Source organism: Periplaneta americana, chromosome 12 (genome assembly GCF_040183065.1).
Source record: "Periplaneta americana isolate PAMFEO1 chromosome 12, P.americana_PAMFEO1_priV1, whole genome shotgun sequence".
Lineage (NCBI taxonomy): Eukaryota > Metazoa > Arthropoda > Insecta > Blattodea > Blattidae > Periplaneta > Periplaneta americana.
Genome location: NC_091128.1, coordinates 42352870 through 42375093, shown reverse-complemented (window position 1 = coordinate 42375093; position 22224 = coordinate 42352870). Strand labels below are relative to the sequence as shown.

Below are 22224 nucleotides of genomic sequence, written 5' to 3'. Positions count from 1 at the left end.
TGATCAGTTTCAACATCATTCTTTTTTCACCTACTTTTTCCAACACAGCTTCATTTCTTATTCTGTCTGCCCACTTCACAAGTTTCATTCTTCTCCATATCCATATTTCAAATGCTTCTATTCGCTTCTCTTCACTTCGTCGTAATGTTCATGTTTTTCTCCCCCATGCAATGCTACACTCCATACAAAGCACTTCACTAGTCTCTTCCTTAGTTCTTTTTCTAGAGATCTGCAGAAGGTGCCCCTTTTTCTATTAAAAGCTTCCTTGGCCATTGCTATCCTCCGTTTGACTTCCTGGCAGCAGCGCATGTTACTGCTTATAGTACACCCCAAGTATTTGAAGCTGTCCACTTGCTTTACTGCTTCATTTAGAATTCGCAAGTTTATCTTCTGTAGTTTTCTTCCTATGACCATGCTCTTCGTCTTATTTACATTTATCTTCATCCCATACTGCTAACAACACCATATCATCAGCAAATCTTATGCACTTTATTCTTCTTCCTCCTACTATCACTCCTTCCATATTCTGAAAAGAGTTCTTTACTAAATCCTCCAAGTAGGTGTTGAACAGAGTAGGTGACAAAGGGCATCCTTGATGTATTCCTCTCTCAATTTCACTTCCTTCCGACATTTCTTCTCCAATTTTTGTTTTATTAGGTGAAGTTTCCATGTTATATGGAGACTATTAAGCTACCTGTGTAAATAATCTTCTGAAGAGGCTAATAGCGAAAAATATAGCACTGATTTGCAAATTCTTCTTTATTGGTATTTTGCCTGAGGCTTCAGTTTCCATTCTTCCATAATTGAATTCATATATATTAATATTATAAATAACAGAAGGGTCATTCCATGAAAATGCGACATTTTCACGTAAAAAAAAAATATCACGAATCTCTGCTTGTTATGTCATTTTTTTCGTTATGATCCGAATTTTTTGATTCTGACAACACTGATTGTGTAACAACACGAATGTGGGAGAAAAAGTACCATGAAGTCTGTGGTTTAAGAGCGCGAAATTATCTATTAGAAATCACATATTTGAATGCATATTTAAGGAAAATAAATCATTACTTCTGTATGTTAAATGCAATTAATAATGAAGTGCGGATCTTTGTTAATAATTACAATGCATAGAAACCGTAATACAATGATTATTTCGTGCTTGATTACAGTTATTACAAAGAAAGGTTGAGAATTTGTGTGTCACGCTCAAATGAACATTTGTTTACATTTCTTCAAAACCATTTCAGTTTTTAATATTTCATAAATTAAAAAGCGAGACACATCACATAACAATCAACTTCTTATATGGACAATATTTTGATTTATGTACAAATTCTACAAGAAAAACACGTGAGACACGAACAAAAAGAAACTGGCCATACTACCCCATTATCTCCTGGTCTAGTTGCCTCATAAGTGATGCCTTTTTGGTATCACTTGTGAGGTTCACACCTGTCTTCGGACAGTTGACTAAACAACAACAGTTGTTGTAAAAATAAAGTGTTTAGACCTGAAATTAGTATAAAACATTTAATTTATGCCTAAAGTTCGTATAAAATATTTATTTTTTTAATTCCTTGCATTAAAAGCTTGCAAAAATTGGTTTGTGTTAATTTATTTCATATAAAAACAACCTTATAAAGTACATTTTTGTGGTAAATAGGTAGCCACCATACTAGGCCTATGTATCAATAAATTGGTGTAATTATTTGCACATTAGGTAAATGGTACTAAATTTCTGATATTAATTTAAAATCGTTTTATTTAATAACATTAATTAACTTTTACCCTAAATATCATTTAGCAATTCTAAAAGACAGGCCTTTATAAAATCTATATTAGTTCTATTCATACTAGGCCTATATACTTTTGCATTTGATTGTTGATGTTAATATAACATCTGATGGCATAGATTGTAATTTACAATGTAACTTGTAGGCTCCAGGAGGACATGAAATGCAAGTGGATTTTTGGGAACTGATTGGTCTTGCTCCTGCTGGTGGTGCTGACAACATCTTGAACGAAGAGGCGCATCCTGATGTTCAACTGGATAACAGACACATTATGATTCGAGGGGAGAACGTGAGTTGCTACATTGAAATTTCAATTAGATGCATGAAAAATTAGGTTTAACATTTTCCCTGAGTTTCTTAAAAAATCCGTTATCCCCTTTCTTATTAGCTCATGTAGCTGTTCAGCTTATTTCTGTTTTTAATTGTTTTCTAAGAAGTGACACCATGGATTGAATTGTATATGTGAACTGATTTTGAAATTAAGGTGAATTTATTTTCACTTTATTTCTTTTGACGAATATAGTCCACACCTGTGGAGTAATGGTTAGCATGGCTGGCCGCGAAACCAGGTGGCCCGGGTTCGAATCCTGGTTGGGGTAAGTTACTTGGTTGAGGTTTTTTCCGGGGTTTTCCCTCAACTCCAATTGAACAAATGCTGGGTAACTTTCAGTGCTGGACCCCGGACTCATTTCACCGGCATTATAACCTTCATATCATTCAGATGCTAAATAACCTAAGATGTTGATACAGGGTTTGGAATTGAAGGGATTACATCAGCTTCTTGTCTATGCAGATGACGTGAATATGTTAGGAGAAAATTCACAAACGATTAGGGAAAACTCGGAAATTCTACTTGAAGCAAGTTGGAAGTAAATCCCGAAAAGACTAAGTACAGTGGAACCTCGATTTATTGTTCCCGGATGTATCATTTTCCCGGATCCATCATTCAAATTCGTTGGTCCCTGAACAAATGCTATTTAAACTACGAATATAAAGCCCGCATCTATCGTTCCTCGATTTATCGTTTTCCCGCATCTATTGGCCAGATTTTTTAGCCCTGAAGTGTGTAAATCCCGGATTGATCAGTTTTAAGAAATTGCAACAAGCTTACAAATGCTTGTAGCAGTTGATGTCTTCAGAATGTTGTGCTGCAAGCTCCAATTGTAAAGTTTTATGGTTATTGGCCTGCTTACGCACCGACCTTCCTCACAGCTTGCCTGGCAAGACAATGTAGAAGGGTCCATGTGTCCTATCGATCGTTTTCTATTGTAAACCATTCCAGTCCGCGCTTCTACCAAGTTGTGTACGCAGTCTATCACACGTGTTCGATTCTCGACAGTTCTTATTTTTAACTTGGCAGTTTCTAATCTGATTTTCTTAGATATGGCATTTCCTTGTAAAGAAGTTCGGACTTTAGAAGAACGACTTCGTATTATAGAAGATGTGAAGAAAAATCCAACGGAGAAGAGGACTGACATAGCTAAGCGTCTTGGCCTGCCACCTTCAACTCTAAATTGCATTATGGCAAAGAAAATAGAAATCAGACAGCAGGCTGATAAATGTGGTACAGCAGCCAAAAAGAGGAAGACAAGCAAGGAGTCAATTTACAGCGAGCTAGAAAAGTCCTCTTTTCCTGGTATCAACAGGCACGAGCATCAGGCATTCCCATTGATGGAACCATCTTGAAGGAGAAATCTCCGAAAATAGCTGAAACAATGGGGATTGAGAACTTTTCTGCATCGAACGGCTGGATCTCTCGTTTCAAACAACACCATGGCTTGGTGTTTAAGAAACTGGCTGGGGAAAGTGCTGCTGTGGACACCAACGCCACGGATCCCTGGTTCCAAAGACTCCCGGAGCTGCTGGAAGAGTACGAGCCTCGGGACATCTATAATGCAGATGAAACAGGCCTCTTCTTCAGCTGTCTTCCAGACTGTACGCTGGCACTTAAAGGAGAATCCTGCCACGGAGACAAAAGTGCGAAGGAGCGACTGACTGTACTGCTGTGCACAAACTCCGATGGCTCAGACAAACAAGTTCCCATCGTTATTGGCAAGTCTGCAAAACCACAGTGTTTCAAAAACGTGAAAAAACTACCTTTGAAATACTATGCTAATTCCAAAGTATGGATGACATCGGAGATTTTCAGAGACATTCTTCACGCTCTTGATAAATTCTTTGGTGCAAAAGGCAGGAAAATCCTCCTTTTTATTGATAATTGTGCTGCACATTCTCCAGACACATCCTCGTTGAAGAATGTGAAGGTGATATTTTATCCCCCAAACTGCACCAGTGTTGTACAGCCACTTGATTAGGAGTTATAAAGAACTTCAAGCAGGTGTATAGGAAGCAGCTAGTACAGAGGGCTTTATGTTTGATGGATGAAAGGAAAGAGGTAAAAATAAAGATAGACGTACTACAGGCCATTCACTTTATTGTTTCGGCATGGCAACAAGTGACTCAGTTCACAATTCAGAACTGTTTCGTAAAATGTGGTTATGGGAACAGAAATGAAGAGTCAGACATGTCGGAAGTGAACAGAAATGATGAAGACGAAGACTGGACTCAGCTGGAGACAGGAATCGCTGGCGTTGATTTCGACGCTTATGTGTCTGTGGACCAAGAACTCGCGACATGTGGCGTGCTGTCTGTGGAAGAAATGTGTGAGGAAGTGGCGAGTGGAAGTCCCATGGAGGAGGGACAAGTCGACAGTCACGATAATGATGAAGTTGATCCCAAACCAGTGCCGAGTTTTCAAGAAGCACTAAGTGCGTTCGAGACCATGAGAGCGTTCATACATGCTCACGAGATCGCCGACAGAGACCAAGTGAACATTATTAATATTGAGAAGCTACTGTTTAGCTTAAAAAGTAAAGATGCAAGTAAGCAAATGAAAATTAGTGACTTTTTCAACAAGAAATGAAGTGAGTTAATCAAAAAATCATTCATATACGACACATTCTTTAGTATATGAATACATAACATTATCTTGTCAAGATAAAATTATTCATATGAATAATTTTCTATCCCACAAATAATAATGTGTGTACTATAAGGAAATTTGACTGCTTATATTCATTTTAGACAGGTTCCCGTGTCAATCGTTTTCCCGTTTCCACCGTTTTTTTCAGAAGTCCAGAACAAAACGATGAATCGAGGTTTCACTGTATATGATTATATCTCGTGACCAGAATATTGTACGAAATGGAGCTATAAAAATTGGAGATTTATCCTTCGAAGAGGTGAAAAAATTCAAATATCTTGGAGCAACAGTAACAAATGTAAATAAGACTGGGGAGGAAATTAAACGCAGAATAAATATGGGAAATACATGTTATTATTCAGTTGAGAAGCTTTTGTCATCTAGTCTGCTGTGAAAAAATCTGAACGTTAGAATTTATAAAACAGTTATATTACCGGTTGTTCTGTATGGTTGTGAAAAACTTAGACTCTCACTTTGAGAGAGGAACAGAGATTAAGGGTGTTAGAGAATAACGTTCTTAGGAAATATTTGGGTCTAAAAGGGATGAAGTTACAGGAGAATGGAGAAAGTTACACAATGCAGAGCTGCACGCATTGTATTCTTCATCTGACATAATTAGGAATATTAAATCCAGACGTTTGAGATGGGCAGGGCATGTAGCACGTATGGGCGAATCCAGAAATGCATATAGAGTGTTAGTTGGGAGGCCGGAGGGAAAGAGACCTTTGGGGAGGCCGAGACGTAAATGGGGAGATAATATTAAAATGGATTTGAGGGAGGTGGGATATGATGGTAGAGACTGGATTAATCTTGCTCAGGATAGGGACCGATGGCGGGCTTATGTGAGGGCGGCAATGAACCTCCGGGTTCCTTAAAAGCCAGTAAGCAAGTAAGTATTATAACTATGGCTAAAAACATAACATTTACAGATATTATTGGGTACATAATGAAAACATATTATTTACAGGAAGGAATATTTTAAAAGATTCATGTAAAATAAATGACATAATATACTTAATTCTTTTTTTAAATTTGTTATTGATGAATTTCATTAGTTCACGTTTTTTAATAAATGAATTTAATAACTTAGGATAAAACTTGAGCTGTTCTTTAAACCAGCAGTTGTAAAACATTAGGTTCAATTAATGGATTTTTCTACGGTTTCTCACATAAATTTTTTTCTTATTCGTAAATTAAAATATTTAAAAAAATGAGGAAGACAGTTAAAAGAAGGGAATGTAAAATGTTGAGCATGAGAAGCGCTATTCTTACATATGTAGTCATGTGAAATATTTAAATTTGATTTAATGCTAATATTCCAAAATTTGTTCTGGACGAATGTAGTTTAATAAAGTTAGTAAGAACAGAGTAAAAAACATACAAAAAATCACTTTATCCCAATAGTAAAATTTCAGAAAATTTTACTTTCAAATGCACCTTTTCTGGAGAATGACCCATATGCAAAGGTGCAGCTACATGGTTCAACTTTAAGCAGTCAACCAATGCATGCAAGAGTGAACGAAACATATTCAATTTTGCATGCTTTTTTTGCACTAAAAATGAGGGCGCATGCAGTATTTGAAAGCTACCCATTCCCGGTGGGTATCTCGTTCAACAGTAGCATGTAGCGAGCAGCTGATTGTTTTAGGTGGCTGTGAATCACTGAAAATTCTTTTGTTTAGTGATGGTGGACCTTTTAAGCTGAAAATGGCGGAAAGTATGATTGGCTTTATTGAAGATTATTGCAAATATGAGTGCCTATGGAGTGTTCATCCACAATTTTGCAACTCAAGTAGGCCTAAGTATTGGATTGATATTTAATATTTATTAATTAATATATATACAGGGTGATTCAGACCACCCGTAACAGTCATTTATTTCGGAAACTAGAGCATGAAAATTTTCGAGACTAAAATATTTATAACTAAACCACATGTGAACTTTCACTTGAGCTTGATTTCATCAATTAGCCCTAACAGGAAGTAGGGTCAGTGGCGTATCACTTTAAAATTTCAAATGGGAGTCAGGTCAAATAGGGTACCATTTGATAGAGCTTTTCAAAACAAACAACTTTCATGGGAAACGTTTCAGTAATTCCTACTCTGCCAGTCACTTGACCACGCTGAAGTATTAGGAGTCACTGACAGTGTTAGAAGAAAAGTACAGGTGTGTGCTGCTCAGAACGGCAGATAGTTTGAAAATTTATAAAAAGTTAATGGAATTGTCAAGCCTTTCAGTAACATGTCAACATTAATTGTCTTTTTTACATTTTCGTCTTGTAACATTTCTCAATATTGGTGGCATTATCTTTTTGTACATTTTCTCATTTAAAGAGTAAGAATTGGTAAAAACGTTTCCTATGAAAGTTGTTTGTTTTGAAGAGCTCTATCAAATGGTACGGTACCTTATTTGAGCCGGACTCCCATTTGAAATTTTAAAGTGATACGCCACTGACCCTACTTCCTGTTAAGGCTGATTGATGAAATCAAGCTCAAGTGAAAGTTCACATGTGGTTCAGTTATAAATATTTTTGTCTCGAAAATTTTCATGCACTATTTTCCGAAATAAATGACTGTTACGGGTGGTCTGAATCACCCTGTATGTAGTGAAGATGAAGTTCAACGTAGTGCACCATGTAGACACAAAATCTGCATGCATCTTAATTGAATATTCGTTTTCAACTGGATTCTTTCAATATTCTCCCCAGATTGCATGCATAAACGCATGGAAAATTGAACCGTCTAGATACACTTTAAGTATATAAGCAGCACTAGCTACAAACTTGGACAACATCTCCATGTGAGCTAACTTCGAATGTTTGGGATTTGGTTGTTTGCAGCCAGTTAATTGATGACACTTAGTGAGACATTCTGCTTAAATGTTGTTGTTATTTTCTAATGCCAGGCGTTTGACAGCAAAGTCATTTGACCTCTTGCACTCCAATATTTTTCAAAGATATTATCATGGTCAGCCACTGAAGCACAGATTTTGAGGTGTTCCGAATCCATTTCTTGGTGTGAGTTGCACAATGGGCAGTTAGGGGACTGATATGTTCCAATTTTATGCAGGTGTTTGGCCAAACAATCATGGCCTGTTGCCAATCTAAATGCAGCTCAGACGATTTTCGTGGTAAATCGGGAATTAACTGTGGATTATAATGCTGAGAGTTCCATTTTTTCCCTTGAGATTGTGTTATCAAATTTTGTTTGTTGAAGTCTAATATTTAGATTTAATAAATCTTTTCACAGAATAATACGTGTTCAAATGTGGTCACCATTATATTACATGATACAGCGTGGTAATGAAAACAATGCCTTAATGTCTGTTGGGACATACTGCCATGCAAAATAATGGTAATGTTGAATGCACACAGACTTCCAAAATCCTGAGGATGAGATCCATAGTAATGCAAGCATTCCGTGACCACTATTTCTCCAGAGGGTACTCTGAGGTCACCCCACCAACTCTCGTACAGACCCAAGTTGAAGGAGGCTCAACACTTTTCAAATTAGATTACTTTGGGTAAGATGTTACACCATCATGTTTATTTTATTACGTTTCATATAATTATATACTAAATGGAATGGACTTAGAAGTCAATCTTTTGTCAGTATATATTATACATTTTTATTTTTGTTAATGGAAATGTGATGGCAGTTTTAATAAGTAATGCCAAGAAATGTGACATCTAAAATACTTTGGTTCTTTTTTTCAAACATATTTCAAATCACTTTAACGTTCACTTGTCATGCATTACAAAAAGAAGATTTAGCCTATATCACATGTTTTTTGTATTTACACAGGATAAATTATTTTGACAATTATACTGTATGTAACAATTGCTTACCCTTACAGTTAAAATCTGTAAAAGTGTGTGGTGATATTAAGAGTGTCAGGTCATAAGGGATAGATACAGATATTTGTGTTTGAAAAATTCTCTCTGTAGTCGTTTTTATTATGGCATCATCATCATAATCATTGTTATCGTTTGTTACTCTTCATAATGATAATAATCGCCACCCATTTTATGCATTAAGCCAGTGGTTGTCAGCACTCGCTGAAATGGGTAAAGGGTAAGCGGAGTCATCCTGTGTGCCCCGTTGTGCAGCAGGAAGAGGTAGAGAGCAAACCTGCTAGCAGCTATGAATGTACCATAGGCAGTGTGTTCTCGGTGGATAAGAGACACTAGCCCCAGGGTGCTCTGTGCTGGTGACCGCTGTATTAAGCCTCTGTCGGTCTTCATACTGAAACTGTGACAATCAAATATTGTTGTATGTTTTCTTCTCTTCAGTTCCATCATTGAACTGTATATATTAAATGGTACTTTATTTACCTTCAAATAGTCATCCTCTGTTGCCTACTGGCTAATGCAGCGTTTCTCAAACTATGGTCTGCGGACCTGCGGTCCCCGAGGTCTGCCCTTGTGGTCCTTCAAAAAAGGCAGAAGGAAAAAATAAAATTCAAACGAATTATATATCTCTGTATAGCTGAAAATCTCAGAGTTTAGAAATGACACGTGGCAATCACCTTTCACTTTTTCTCTCAGTACTGATATTTTATGAAATTTATTACCCTATCCGTCTACTGACTTCCACTTTACTTTCAACAACAAAAGAGGGATTTAAAGCTCTATGAACGTGGTGTTTATCGCCATCTTTTCCCTGCACATCTGGCACTGCCCCTGTAGCCCACCCAGGGACGACCCAAATTCATAACAGAGGACCGAACCTTTTCATGTATTGATGACTTTCTTAATAGTTTTGCCGACATCCACATACTATACGTCGTACACCAATAATACAGCTCTGAGGTCACAATTTGAAACTTATTTTCCAAGTAAGTATGACGAATTTTCATGGGTTCGTGATCACTTTCATTGCGATCTTGAAACTAACAGACTTTGATTGAGTGAAAGAGAACAGTTAATTGAACTCTCAAATGAGACCGGACTTAAAATGAAATTCCAAGCGGAAGGTACGGTTAATTTCTGGACCGCATCATAAGTGAAAAGAGAATACAGTGAACTGTACAATGATGTTTTACATATTATAATTCAGTTTGTTTCTACATATCTGTGTGAGAAAGAGTTTTTATCAATAACTCTAATAAAAAAAAAACAAAGTAGGCTACCAAAATCGACTCGATGTGACAATCTCCGACTTAAGCTTACCAGTATATGTCCAAATATAGAACAACTGTGTAAGAATCGGCAGGCTTATCCATCTCATTAATGTCAGTACCAACCTTTAATTTTTTTTTAGTAAATAAGTTAAAGATTATCCAAACTCTAATAGCATTATTAAAGAAACAAAAATGAATTGTCTTCTATTAACATCAGCTTAATTAGTTAATATTAATATAAAATTAATTTAATTAAATTGATTTTACTTAATTAATTCTATTTTAAAATATAGGCCTAAGTATATTGGGATTAAAATGTACTACAAAAATGATAAATTTGCTTTTGAAGGGAAAAAGAGTAAGGTGGTCTGCGGAACTGTTCTGACTTAGAAAAGTGGTCCCCACTTCAAAAAAGTTTGAGAAATGCTGGGCTAATGTATATATATCTTGTTTTAACAGTCACAGATTCAAATCCAGAAAAATAATGGTGGAATTTTTAACATGTGATAATTCTTGGTTTGATTCCCTTTGGAAAAGAAATTCTTAGCTTGATTTCCTTTGCAAAAGCAAGTATAACTAGAGGTTTTATGTTGGAGATTAACAGTATATAAAAGAATCCCAAGTCATTCAGACAAGATTACAAACCAACTGTTTCTCACCCTTACTTTGCAGGACAGTATCTACAGGACAGTGCCTCGTGTAACCTCAGAGATTTTTGTCGGGCACAGGAGGAAATTAAAGAAGAAAAAATGACGGCACTAGGTCTTCACTATGTCACAGTATTAAAGGAACCAAAAATGGAGGCTACTATTATAATTTATTTAAATTTTTTATCTCAGTTCCAGATAGAACTCTTTGTAAGATTTATTTGATTGCAATTGTAATGAAAACTGCCGTGAAATGTATTTTCAGAGAGGAAGCGTACTTAACCCAGAGCTCTCAGCTATACTTGGAAACCTGCCTGCCTGCCTTGGGTGACGTCTTCTGTGTGGCACAGAGTTACAGAGCGGAACAGAGTCGTACACGCAGACATCTGGCAGAGTGAGTGACTAACTGTACTGTTTATGATTGAACATGTACGTAAGAATTTTCGTGCTAACAAAGTCGTTTTGTATGTGAAGGTACACCCACGTGGAGGCAGAGTGCCCGTTCATCTCATTTGATGACCTTCTTGATAGACTGGAGGACCTGGTTTGTGATGTGGTGCAGAGGGTTCTTGATTCACCATGTGGTTATATTGTGAAGGAGCTGAACCCAGTAAGAATATTACTATTTCTTTGACTTAATATCAGGATTGCCACATTTCATTTTTTAGAAATGGGGACAAAATTTAGGGATTTTTTTACCCATAAGTTCCATGTTTTTTTCAATAGCTGCCTACTTTTTAAACAGAACATTAGATAACATCTTGTCTTAGTACTGTAACATTTTCAAAATGTCTGAACATATCTATCATACGAGGCGTGTTCTTAAAGTAAGTTCCAAAAGGGTGTAGTAAGTAAACGGGAAGATATTTACAAACCATTTTTGTTGCATTGTATTCCCCACACTTCAATTACTGCTCAACAGAATTTCCATCATTATTGAGGCACTTATAGAGTCGTGGCACAAGGCTTTCTATCCCCTCATTGTAGAATTCGCCCGCTTGCAATGCGAACCACTCCCGCACTGCTGTTTTTACTTCATCGTCGCCATCAAAACGTTGATCACCAAGGAACTGCTTGAGGCGCAGGAAGAGATGAAAGTCACTCGGAGCCAAATCCGGGCTGTAGGGGGGATGGTCAATTTGCTCCCAGCCAAATTTCGAGATAAGATTTTGGGTGTCAAGAGCTGTGTGTAGTCGAGCATTGTCATGAAGCAACACAACTACGTCGGTCAGCATCCCATGTCTCTTGTTCTGAATTGCGCGATGGAGCTTCTTCAAGGTCTGACAATAGGTTTCTCTATTAATGGTTTCACCCCGAGGCAAGAATTCGATAAGTAGGACTCCTTTTCTGTCCCAAAAACAGTGCACATGATCTTGCGTGTTGACATAGTTTGTTTGAATTTCTTTTTCCTTGGCGGTGCAGTGTGCCTCCATTCCATGGACTGCTGCTTCGATTCAGGTGTCATGTGAGACACTCAAGTCTCGTCACCTGTCACGATATGGTCAAGAAACTCATCGCCTTGCTCACTGTAACGTGTGAGAAAGCTCAATGCACTGGAAGCTCATTTGATTCTGTGTTCCTCGGTGAGCATCTTGGGTTCCCATCGTGAGCACAATTTTCGATATCGTAATCGATCTGTCACAATTTGGTAGAGAACACTCCGCGACATTTGTGGAAAATTCAAGGAAAGCAAAGAAATTGTGAACTTCCTGTCTTCTTGAACTTTTTCATCGACAGCAATCACCAAATCGTCATTGATCAAAGGTGGTCGTCCGATACGCTGCTCGTTATGCACAGAGACGCGGTCCTCGTTGAACTTCCTAACTCATCTCCTGACCATTCCATCACTAATGGCATCATCACCATACACCTCACAAAGTTGATGATGAATGTCAGCTGGTTTGATGTTTCTCGCATTCAAGAAACGGATAACAGACCGCATCTCACAGTCGGCGGGGTGCTCAATCACTTTAAACATTTCAACTGATCACAACTAACCCCACACACGGACTGAAGCTCTGAAACTGCATGCACAGCTTGCCTGAGGACTGGAGAAGAAATCACGCATGCGCAAAATGATTGCGACGGCTATAATTGAAAACGGAACTTACTTTAAGTACACAACTCTTACAAAGAAATGAACAGCATTGAGTAATTTTATTCACATTAGAGTATTGGATTTCAAATAATGATCTTACCTTCTGAATACAAAGTCATTGAGAAGCCTTCCATTCACATCAACGAATTGTATTTTTAAGGCTGTTAATGTCAGGAAGGGCGTAAGAAAAAATTTCGGCCTTCAAGTGCCCCCATAAAAAATCTGTTGGAGAAACGTTGGGGGATCTGGAAGGCCACTAAATGTCATTGTAGAGAATGCCCAGGCAAAGCAGCAATGTTTTCTGATGAACACTGTGTTAATCTTGTGATTATTATTATTTCTCCTAAAGGTGCAACTCCAACATTGCTGATTACTCATGCAGGACAGATGCAATCGACTTACTTGACAGATATTGTTCAACACAGAAAATGAGTTGCTGCATAGACCAATGTTCCATTTCTAACTGAATTCAAGGCCACCCTAGACCCAGTCATTGTTCAGAACACAGTATTATGTGAAAATATAAAATGTTAAATGCCCACCCTGTACATATACCTAACCCAACTAACCTTGTAGCAGCATGAATGAATTATTGAAATAAAACTAATGTAGTAGATCCCAAAATAATTCTGAATACAGCAGATAATACAGAGAACTTTGATATATTAATATTACATTCATTTAAGATGCTTCCATATATACTTTCTATTGCTTCTAGCAGATTCTAGTAATTGTTTCATTTTAAAATTTATATATAATTCTGAACAAGTCATATGAATGCTCATATTAATAAGTTCTGCTTTGATCAAATCAACAGAACATTTGTTCCTAACGTAAGCACAATTTAAAGTCATATGAGAGAAAACCCTCTTTACATAGGTATCACCTCTGCCACCAGCAGGCTGACTGCACTGCTTAAAATTTCCACCCACAGTCTAATTGCCCTCTTCGCCTTCTAAAATTTCTGGCAGTTTGTTTTTTAAGACAGTATAATCTACAGAGCATCCAAATTGACACTAACTCCCAGTGCAGTAGTTGCTTCTTGAATGCTTTTGAAAGAAATTTGACTGTTTTCTTTAAATGATAATAATTGAAGTTTCTGTAGAGAGTTGTTTTCAGATAATTGAAGTTCTTTTGCAAGTAAACAGTAGCATTTTTATATATATTATGAGTTTTAAAAAATCACTTTCTGATGATTTTTGGAGACAGCTTTGCTTTTGCTCATGAGTACATGTATCCCATAAAGAATAATATTCAAATGTTAAACTAAATTAGATGTAATAAAACGAGGAAAATTACTTTAGTGAATTAAATTGTAACAATTCCCAAAAATCGGAATAATTAGCATTCCCACTGATATCATGGCAGGACAGCGAAGTCGAAATCAGTACTCTTCCGCGAAAATCGGGATGAATGGCAACCCTGCTTAATACATTATAGTGAAAGTACGTTCTACACCAGGGAGCGTCAAGTGACTACACTCTCGTGCGTATGTACAAACCCTCAAGCCCTGACGTACGGCTGCGGGCAAGGGTAGCTGCTTCCACAGTGGCGGAGCTAACAACTTGTATATGAACCAAATTTGTGATAAGAATGTAAATTAATTTCAGCTTTTAACTGAAGCACACTTTCACTGTTAATTGCACTCTACTGAAAACAGTACTGTATACAATTTGGTACAGTTAACCAACTACATCTATATCTATATTAATAATAAATCTGTAGCCGAAATTTTTCTGGTAATTTTCGATTTTCCAAAAATAATTGGTCCTAACATATATAATTAATCACCCTGAAACCGAAAATCGCTTTTTTGAAATTTTTGTTTGTATGTCTGCCTGTCTGTATGTTTGTTACCTTTTCACGCGATAATGGATGAACGGATTTCGATGAAAATTGGAATATAAATTAAATTCGTTGTAACTTAGATTTTAGGCTATATGGCATTCAAAATACATTATTTAAAAGGAGGGTTATAAGGGGGCCTGAATTAAATAAATCGAAATATCTGCTTATTATTGATTTTTGTGAAAAATGTTACATAACAAAGGTTTCTTTAAAAATAATTTGCGATAAGTTTTATTCCTTGAAAAATTTTGATAGGACTGATACTTAATGAGATAAATGAGTTTTAAAATTAAAATAACTGCCATCTAAGGCCATATAATGAAATAAAAAACAAATGACTTCGTCTATAAGGGGCCTTGGACACAACAATCGAAAGCTATGAAAGATAGCCTACAGAGAATGTTTCTGTGTTTGTATGAAGTAATATCGGAAGCTAAATTAACCGATTTGTATAATTAATTATTATTTCACCATTGGAAAGTGTAGTTTCTCTAGATGGACATAATGCTATAATGTTATTACAGTAACTTCTAATATAATATAATGTAATATAATATAATATATAATATAATATAATATATGTAATATAATATTATATAATATAATATAAGTTAGTTGAAGGATTCAGAACCATAGTGGGCCAAACGCCATTTACTGAATACGTAGAAAACAAGGGTTAAAATTAAGTCATTACCATAATTCAATGGAAAGCTATAACAAGTAAAATAATGTATACACATTAAATCTAAATGGTGTCAATGTTCATTAAAGTATGGATGCATGTAATAAAAATTAAGAAACATGTTGAAGGCATTGTCATTGCACCAATGAGTGGTCTCTGGACCAAAATGATCGCATTTCAATTATTTGGATGCAATTTAAATTAAGTAACATATTAAACGATTTATCCTTCTATCAAACACGAATGTTCCCTAGATCAAATGTCCTATTTTAATTATGTAATTACTTTATATTTATTTCTAACCGGTGCAGCGGAGCGCACGGGTACGGCTAGTACGAAATAAATTTTTGCATGTTTGCACAACAATGAAACAAAACAAAATACTGTATACACTTTTATACAGATTAACATACTACGAAATAAAACTCTTCACTGTTTGTCTTCTTCTCATTGCTATACAATTCAATTAACAAAATAAAACAACAGCACAAACGTTGTTATTCAAATATCTAGTAATAGTAGGTCTACTTTTTCTTATACATCAGAGATCTGCGGTGATTTTTGCAGTTTTCTGTTAGTAAGCAGCTTTTCAATTCGTGGAGCTATTGTTTTAGTATCACCCAATCGCAAACATGCTTTGAAGTGTTCATCATTTAATTGGCTTCTGTGACGTGACTTTGTAAACTTCATTAAATAAAACAGTGTTTCGCATACGTAGGTTGTCCCGAACATGCACAACGTTCATGCAGCGAGATTGTGCAGTTTAGGAAACCTTTCTCGTGGAAAACAAGTATAGAAATGGTTAATACTTTTTCTGTTTCGATACCTATCCTTTAGCTCAATATCACTTTATAAATCAAGTATTTCTAATTGTAGTTCAGCAGGAATATCCAGGACACTCACTGAAAAAGGTGTTGCAGATATCTTAAATTGTTGTTCAAGTTCTCTAATTTCCTGATATCTACGTTCGAAGTCTTCGCACAATTGTTGCATTATTCTTATATATTCTTCCATACCCAAGGCTTCTAACAGGTTTCCCATGTACATCCATAAATAAGGCAATTTCATTCCTAAGTGGGAGAAAACGTTCCAGAATGTTTGCTCGACTTAACCACCTTACCTCGGTATGGTAGAGTAAATCCCCATACTCACTGTTAATATCATCAAGCAGTGCCCTGAACTCCCTGTGATTAAGTCCTTTAGACCTTATGAAATTAATTGTTCGCACAACAACATCCATTTCATTGCTAAGGTTCATGTTTTTAGCACATAATTTTCCTGGTGCAAAATGCAGTGCACCGGTGCCCCCAAGCGACCTCGATAGGCTCCACCACTGATAGACTGCAGTGTACAACTGTACTGCCCGCAGTGGAAGTCGTAAGCAGGCCTGTACGCCCTCTCGCAATCTTGAGTCGACCTGGCGGAGCCTGTTCTACACACTCCAGAATTTCCAGAAATTAGTTGTGTGATTTTCGATTTGTATTATGTGGTACCTATTCATTAAAAATTTGTTTTATGATGCAGAGAAAGAAAGACCCAAATCACAGCTGATGGTTTTGATTCCCAACAGATCTCTTTGAATTTTGTGGTTGACAAGTAGCTATAGATAGGTTCCTTTTGTTTCAGTTCCCACATCATCTTTATTGCTATCTTGTGATGTCATTGACTCTTGTAGTGTGGAGTAAATGATTAGATATGGAAAATGTTAAATCAATCACACTTGAATGAAAATGGTGACTAAACTTAGTAATCATTGTGGTATCTTATTTAATTTTTATAGTCTCAACCAGGTTCACCATTAGCCAAATGGATAGAATATGGCCTTTCCACACTTGTAACCTGGGTTCGAGTCCTAATGGGATCAAGTGGAATTTGTGGTGGACAAAGATGGCGCTCAGTGGTAGATTTTTATGGGGCTCTTTCTGTTTCCCCTACTGGCATTTGCCATTGTTTCTTCAATTATTATCATCCCATCACAGTTATCTGGAACTGTGTAGATCAGCTGCTATGGTGCATCAAGGGCAACACTACATCAGCAAAAAGATATACAATTATAGCATGTCACTTCTATACAGCAGAACATTGAGGCCAGTGATGGTAGATTATTACCTGTCATTTGAAGAAAATATATATTTATATTTATCCCTTTCCTCTCCCCTCCCCCCCACCAAAAAAAGTAAATATACTGTGATTGTTTCAGGACTTCAAGGCACCAGAGAAACCATTCTTGCGTATGAACTACAGTGATGCAATTACATATCTCAGAGAGCACAAAATTTGCAAAGACGATGGATCTTTTTACGAATTTGGAGAGGTAAGACACATGTAGAATTGTATGTAATGACTTCTTGGCTGTACATCTGATCTATGTTTGCATAACATTTCCAGATTATGACTTACTAGGTTATGGGTATTGATGTAAAGCCTGAGCATTAGCTGACGGTATTTGGTTTCTTTTGTGTTCATTATGGTTTGTTTTTAAGTAGTGTATATTGTGTACGATTGCTATATTGATTGTGACAGTTGTAAAATATTGCAGTTCAACTGAAAACACAAAAAGCAATTAAAGATCTTTTTAAGAAAATGTACGCTAACAGCACTTGAGTAGTATATGCTAGTTACAAACGAGAGACCCTGTATTTACACTGTAATAGCAGTGTTTGCTAGCCCCTGACACTTTCTGTTTACCTTTCAATAGTTTTCAACAATTTTAGAATTGAAATCTGGAATTAAACTTAGGCGATAGTTCTGTTTGCATGGATATGATCTGTTCATTCCATATAGCAGACAGCTGTCCTATGTTTTATAAAATTATGCTTTTATCTTTTTAACTATGGAATGAGAGCTCACAATAATTTAGAGATTTGTTTGTACCACTCCCCATCTAAGGTTGGTTCCCTACCTCCCTATCAGTTGTATAACATCTTGTCTAAGTGAGCAAGTTAAAGCACCATTAGACATTGTTAACTGTTTTAAAGTGGCCTGTTCTTGCAGTTGCACAGTCGTTGGTTAATTTCTATTCTGACATACTACACCATTGCATTTACTTCATTGTAACTGGTTAAATTATATTGTTTATAATATACATTTCAGGGCTCTGACATTGTTACTCCACGTTCCAACCTTTATAACCTACCAATTAACTGCTTTTGTTTGTATGTTGAATTCTTTAAGATAGTTTTCAATATAAAAAAAATAATATCTCATTATTGAAGAGGCTGTTTGCATTGTTGTAAAAGGTCTGGGGGGGGGGGGGAGCAATTATGGAGGTTACTGCTCCAGTTAATCCATAGCCGATCATTTTTTTGTTAAAATAAATTCATATTCTGAACCATGAACATATTTTTTACTAGAATGGAAATAGACCTAAAGAAAACGTCTCTTGAATGACAAAATTAATTATCCCTCCTTTGCGTTGCAGGATATTCCTGAGATGCCAGAGAGGAAGATGACTGATAAAATCAACAAACCAATAATGCTATGCCGTTTTCCTCTTGCAATCAAGTCATTTTACATGACAACATGTCCAGAAGACGATCGTCTGACAGAATCTGTTGATGTTCTGCTTCCGGGTGTGGGAGAGATTGTGGGAGGATCTATGCGTGTTTGGAACCATGATGAGTTGATGGAAAGATATAAGAAAGAAGGTATCAACCCAGCCACTTATTATTGGTACACAGATCAGGTGAGTAACATTATTTTGATTGTAAGGCATTACTCTTAGGCTCAGGTTTGATTTTATTCTCATGTACTCTTATTACGGATGAGACATAGTTCCAGTTAAAGCAGTGTAAATTAGAATGCTTTGCCAGTGGAAGACAGGAAGAGGAGGAGAAGCAAAGAAGAGTAATAATAATGAATTTATTAAAAATATACCTTATTTCTTCCCGTAATTTCCCCTCTCGAGGTTTTTAGGACATGTTTTTCAGAGTGTTATTTTCTTCTCATAATATCTCCCTCTTACTTTGGACAAAACTGGACACTCTTTTTTCCTTCAAGAGTGTCTTTCATGAAGATTCCAAGTATGGATGGGAAGCCCAAGAAATGATAAACGTCTATGACGACAAGGAAGATGACTTGGATTTGTTGTCTCTTGAAAGTAATATAGTGTAAAAATACATGTACATTTATTTTCTTTGCGCAATTAAAGAAATTAATTTTGATTCTAATATTTTACTTACCATGATCTTAGATTAGTTAAGGTCAGGCTAAATGCATTAGAACTGACGTATAGCAGTACAAAAGAAAAGTCATAAAATTGTCCATAATTGTAGTGAGGGTTACATAAGAACAGTTCCTAAACGCAAATATTGCCGTCTTGTCAGTGTTGCCAACTGGTACCAGCTATGACATGATCCTTCGTACTAAATGACTTAGTTACCTAGCGTACTTTAGGCTGGAAGGTTATTCTAAATAATTCAATAATTTGTAACATATTTTCGTAGGCAAACTATACGAGAAAGGGATCAACATGTCAAGTATTTTGTCTGGCAATACAAAATTATTGGTTTGATAAAACAATTAACTCACGAGACCTAACCTAAAAATGTATTTTGACCACATGAAATTATTAGTACTAACTCTGAAAACTTACCTGACTATAGTCTTGAATTATAACCACAACGCAACACATAAAATAACTATTATGTAATAATATTAATACTGATATTAATTAATTATTAGTATGTTGAAATTTCACTAGTGTCCAGTAACAGGCTCAGATATCTAATACAATTTCAATTTCATGGAACTCCAGTACCGACAAATATTGTCAAAATTTATCTCGGTTGCCAACATACTAATTACAAAATCACTACCATTTGTAGTATTTGTCAGTATCGAAATTCGAAACGAAGTTGGCAAAAGAAAATTCAACCTGCAAACTAGAAATTATGCAGTTTTTAAGCTAACTATCAAAATTGCAGACTTTGCTGGTGCACACCTTTACCAGCCTTAATTTGATAGTTTACATGCGAAGTTTGGCCTCCAATGACTTCCATCTCTTTCCTTCATTGAAGGAAGGCTTGAAAAGTCTCCATTGTTGGAGCAATGACACTAGCTAAAGAAGCAGTATGACCTGTATGACTTTATTTGTACTGTCAGAGTTCTGCTTTCTTTACAGCAGGTTTTAAAAAAAATTATGTGGAGGTGGGACATGTGTTGTAAGATTAAAAATTATTATGTGGAGAATTAGGCTAAGAATGCTGACGTGGCATTCACTGTAGAGATGTCATATTTAAATAAATCATTATTGATTTATCAGATCCAGGAATCTAACTTATTGTATTTGCTATTGACAAAAGGATTCTGGAGAATTTTGGAGATATTTTTCTATGCCATAATTTCACTTAGAATATGTTGTGCATATTGTATATAGAATATAGAAAAAATACTATCTGTTTTGTTTCAGCGTAAATATGGTACATGTCCTCATGGCGGATATGGCCTGGGTCTCGAACGGTTCCTCTGTTGGCTTCTGAACCGCTACCACATCAGAGAAGTCTGTCTATATCCTAGATTTCTGGAGCGATGTCGTCCATAAAGTTGTTAAATTTCTGTTTTCACCTTAACTTTTGACCTCAAGGACAGCTTTGTAGGTCTAGTTACCTGATTCCTATTTTGCTTGTATAATAATGTATACAAAAAAAAAATTAGGAATATTCAACAATGTCTTGTCTGTATATTCTGCATTACTCCACCTTAACTTGCTTGTTTATCACATTTTAATTTTAAAATAGCAATTGCTTGGTATGCTATCCAAAATTTGAGTTCCTTGATGACTCTTTGCAGGAAATAAAATTTGTAGAAGTTATGAAAAAGATCTAGTGTTTATCAACAATTTGTTGCAAGAGTTTGGATTACACTTTTGCCATTGCTGATGTAATAAAAGAATAACAACATTACAAAAATTGACTCTGCTTTCATTTGCTTCTTCCACTTGAAGAAGGTAGATATTTTATCACCCATGGAAAAAAGTGCAGTCCAACTCCTCGCCTAAGCCATCATTCCTTCCTCATTAAAAGTGATGAAGTACAATTTGTTTTGTAAAATTTTTAGTGATGTACAATAAAGTTGTATTATATGGAAATGTAATATATAGGGCATAAAATATATAGTTTATTATTGCATTGGTTAGGTATAAGAGATTATAATATCATACAGTCCTAAATGAAGAAAATATGAACCAAAATATAGTAGCAGGCAAAAATATTAAAAACAAAACTTCACAATTGGTACTTAATGCATCCACACATATTCAGATATTGCTTTCGTAAAGTTGTTTGAATGGACAAACTTGACACAGATATTGTAATGTAATTTAATTTTTTGCTTGTCGTACTTTATCTGTACAATGAGATAATGTACTTGGAAGACATTTCTTGGATTATTTGTATTGTCTTATGTACTGTATGTGTAAAAATAATTCTTTTGAAAACAGGATCTACTTTCGTTATCAGGCAAAGAGAAGGTATTAAACTTTCTAACCCAGCGTGGATAATGCATCGACATAACACATTTCTTTTGGGGGATGGGAGGGACAATAAATGATATATCCAACATCTACGAAATCAAACTGAGATAACTTTCACGCAACTGAAAACCAATTCACTTCTACATTACAAGCCATATTTGAAGTAAGGACATCAGTGGCTTGAACTGCAAATAGGCCTTGGAATTAATGTGCTGCAACTCATTTTTCAGAGACAGGGATGTATTTTCTTTCTTTCAGTGAAATATTTTCCCTCCCCTGGAAATTTTAATATCTATGATAAATATTAGGGCATAATTATTTTATGACATATATAAACTGAGTATATAACATAGGATGGGTAGTGGCAGAATACCCAAACAACTCCTAAAGAGAAAAGTATTTGACGACTGAATAAATGACTGATTTGAGACTGAACAGGCCGTGAAGCCTAAAATGGGAGAGGAAGAGGAAGATTATACCATATTGGCCCGAATCTAGTACGACCTCGAATATAATATGACCCCAAGTTTTCAGATGTTCTTTTTAGGAAAATAAAAATATTACATTATATACAATG

The 22224-nt window shown here is 35.9% G+C and overlaps 1 protein-coding gene across 4 annotated transcripts in view; it reads left to right on the top strand.

The window, feature by feature from the left end:
* The window catches only part of AsnRS (asparagine--tRNA ligase), a 30618-nt gene extending 9315 nt beyond the window's left edge, over nt 1-21303 (top strand). For all 4 annotated transcript variants that reach the window (XM_069841160.1, XM_069841157.1, XM_069841159.1 and 1 more), the window contains exons 6-12: nt 1942-2085; nt 8153-8301; nt 10813-10941; nt 11022-11157; nt 17376-17489; nt 18597-18860; nt 20586-21303. In XM_069841160.1, coding sequence (XP_069697261.1) covers nt 1942-2085; nt 8153-8301; nt 10813-10941; nt 11022-11157; nt 17376-17489; nt 18597-18860; nt 20586-20717 — 1068 coding nt within the window. In that variant the 3' untranslated portion in view covers nt 20718-21303. The remainder of the gene's footprint in view (nt 1-1941; nt 2086-8152; nt 8302-10812; nt 10942-11021; nt 11158-17375; nt 17490-18596; nt 18861-20585) is intronic.
* Nucleotides 21304-22224: the final 921 nt, after the last annotated feature.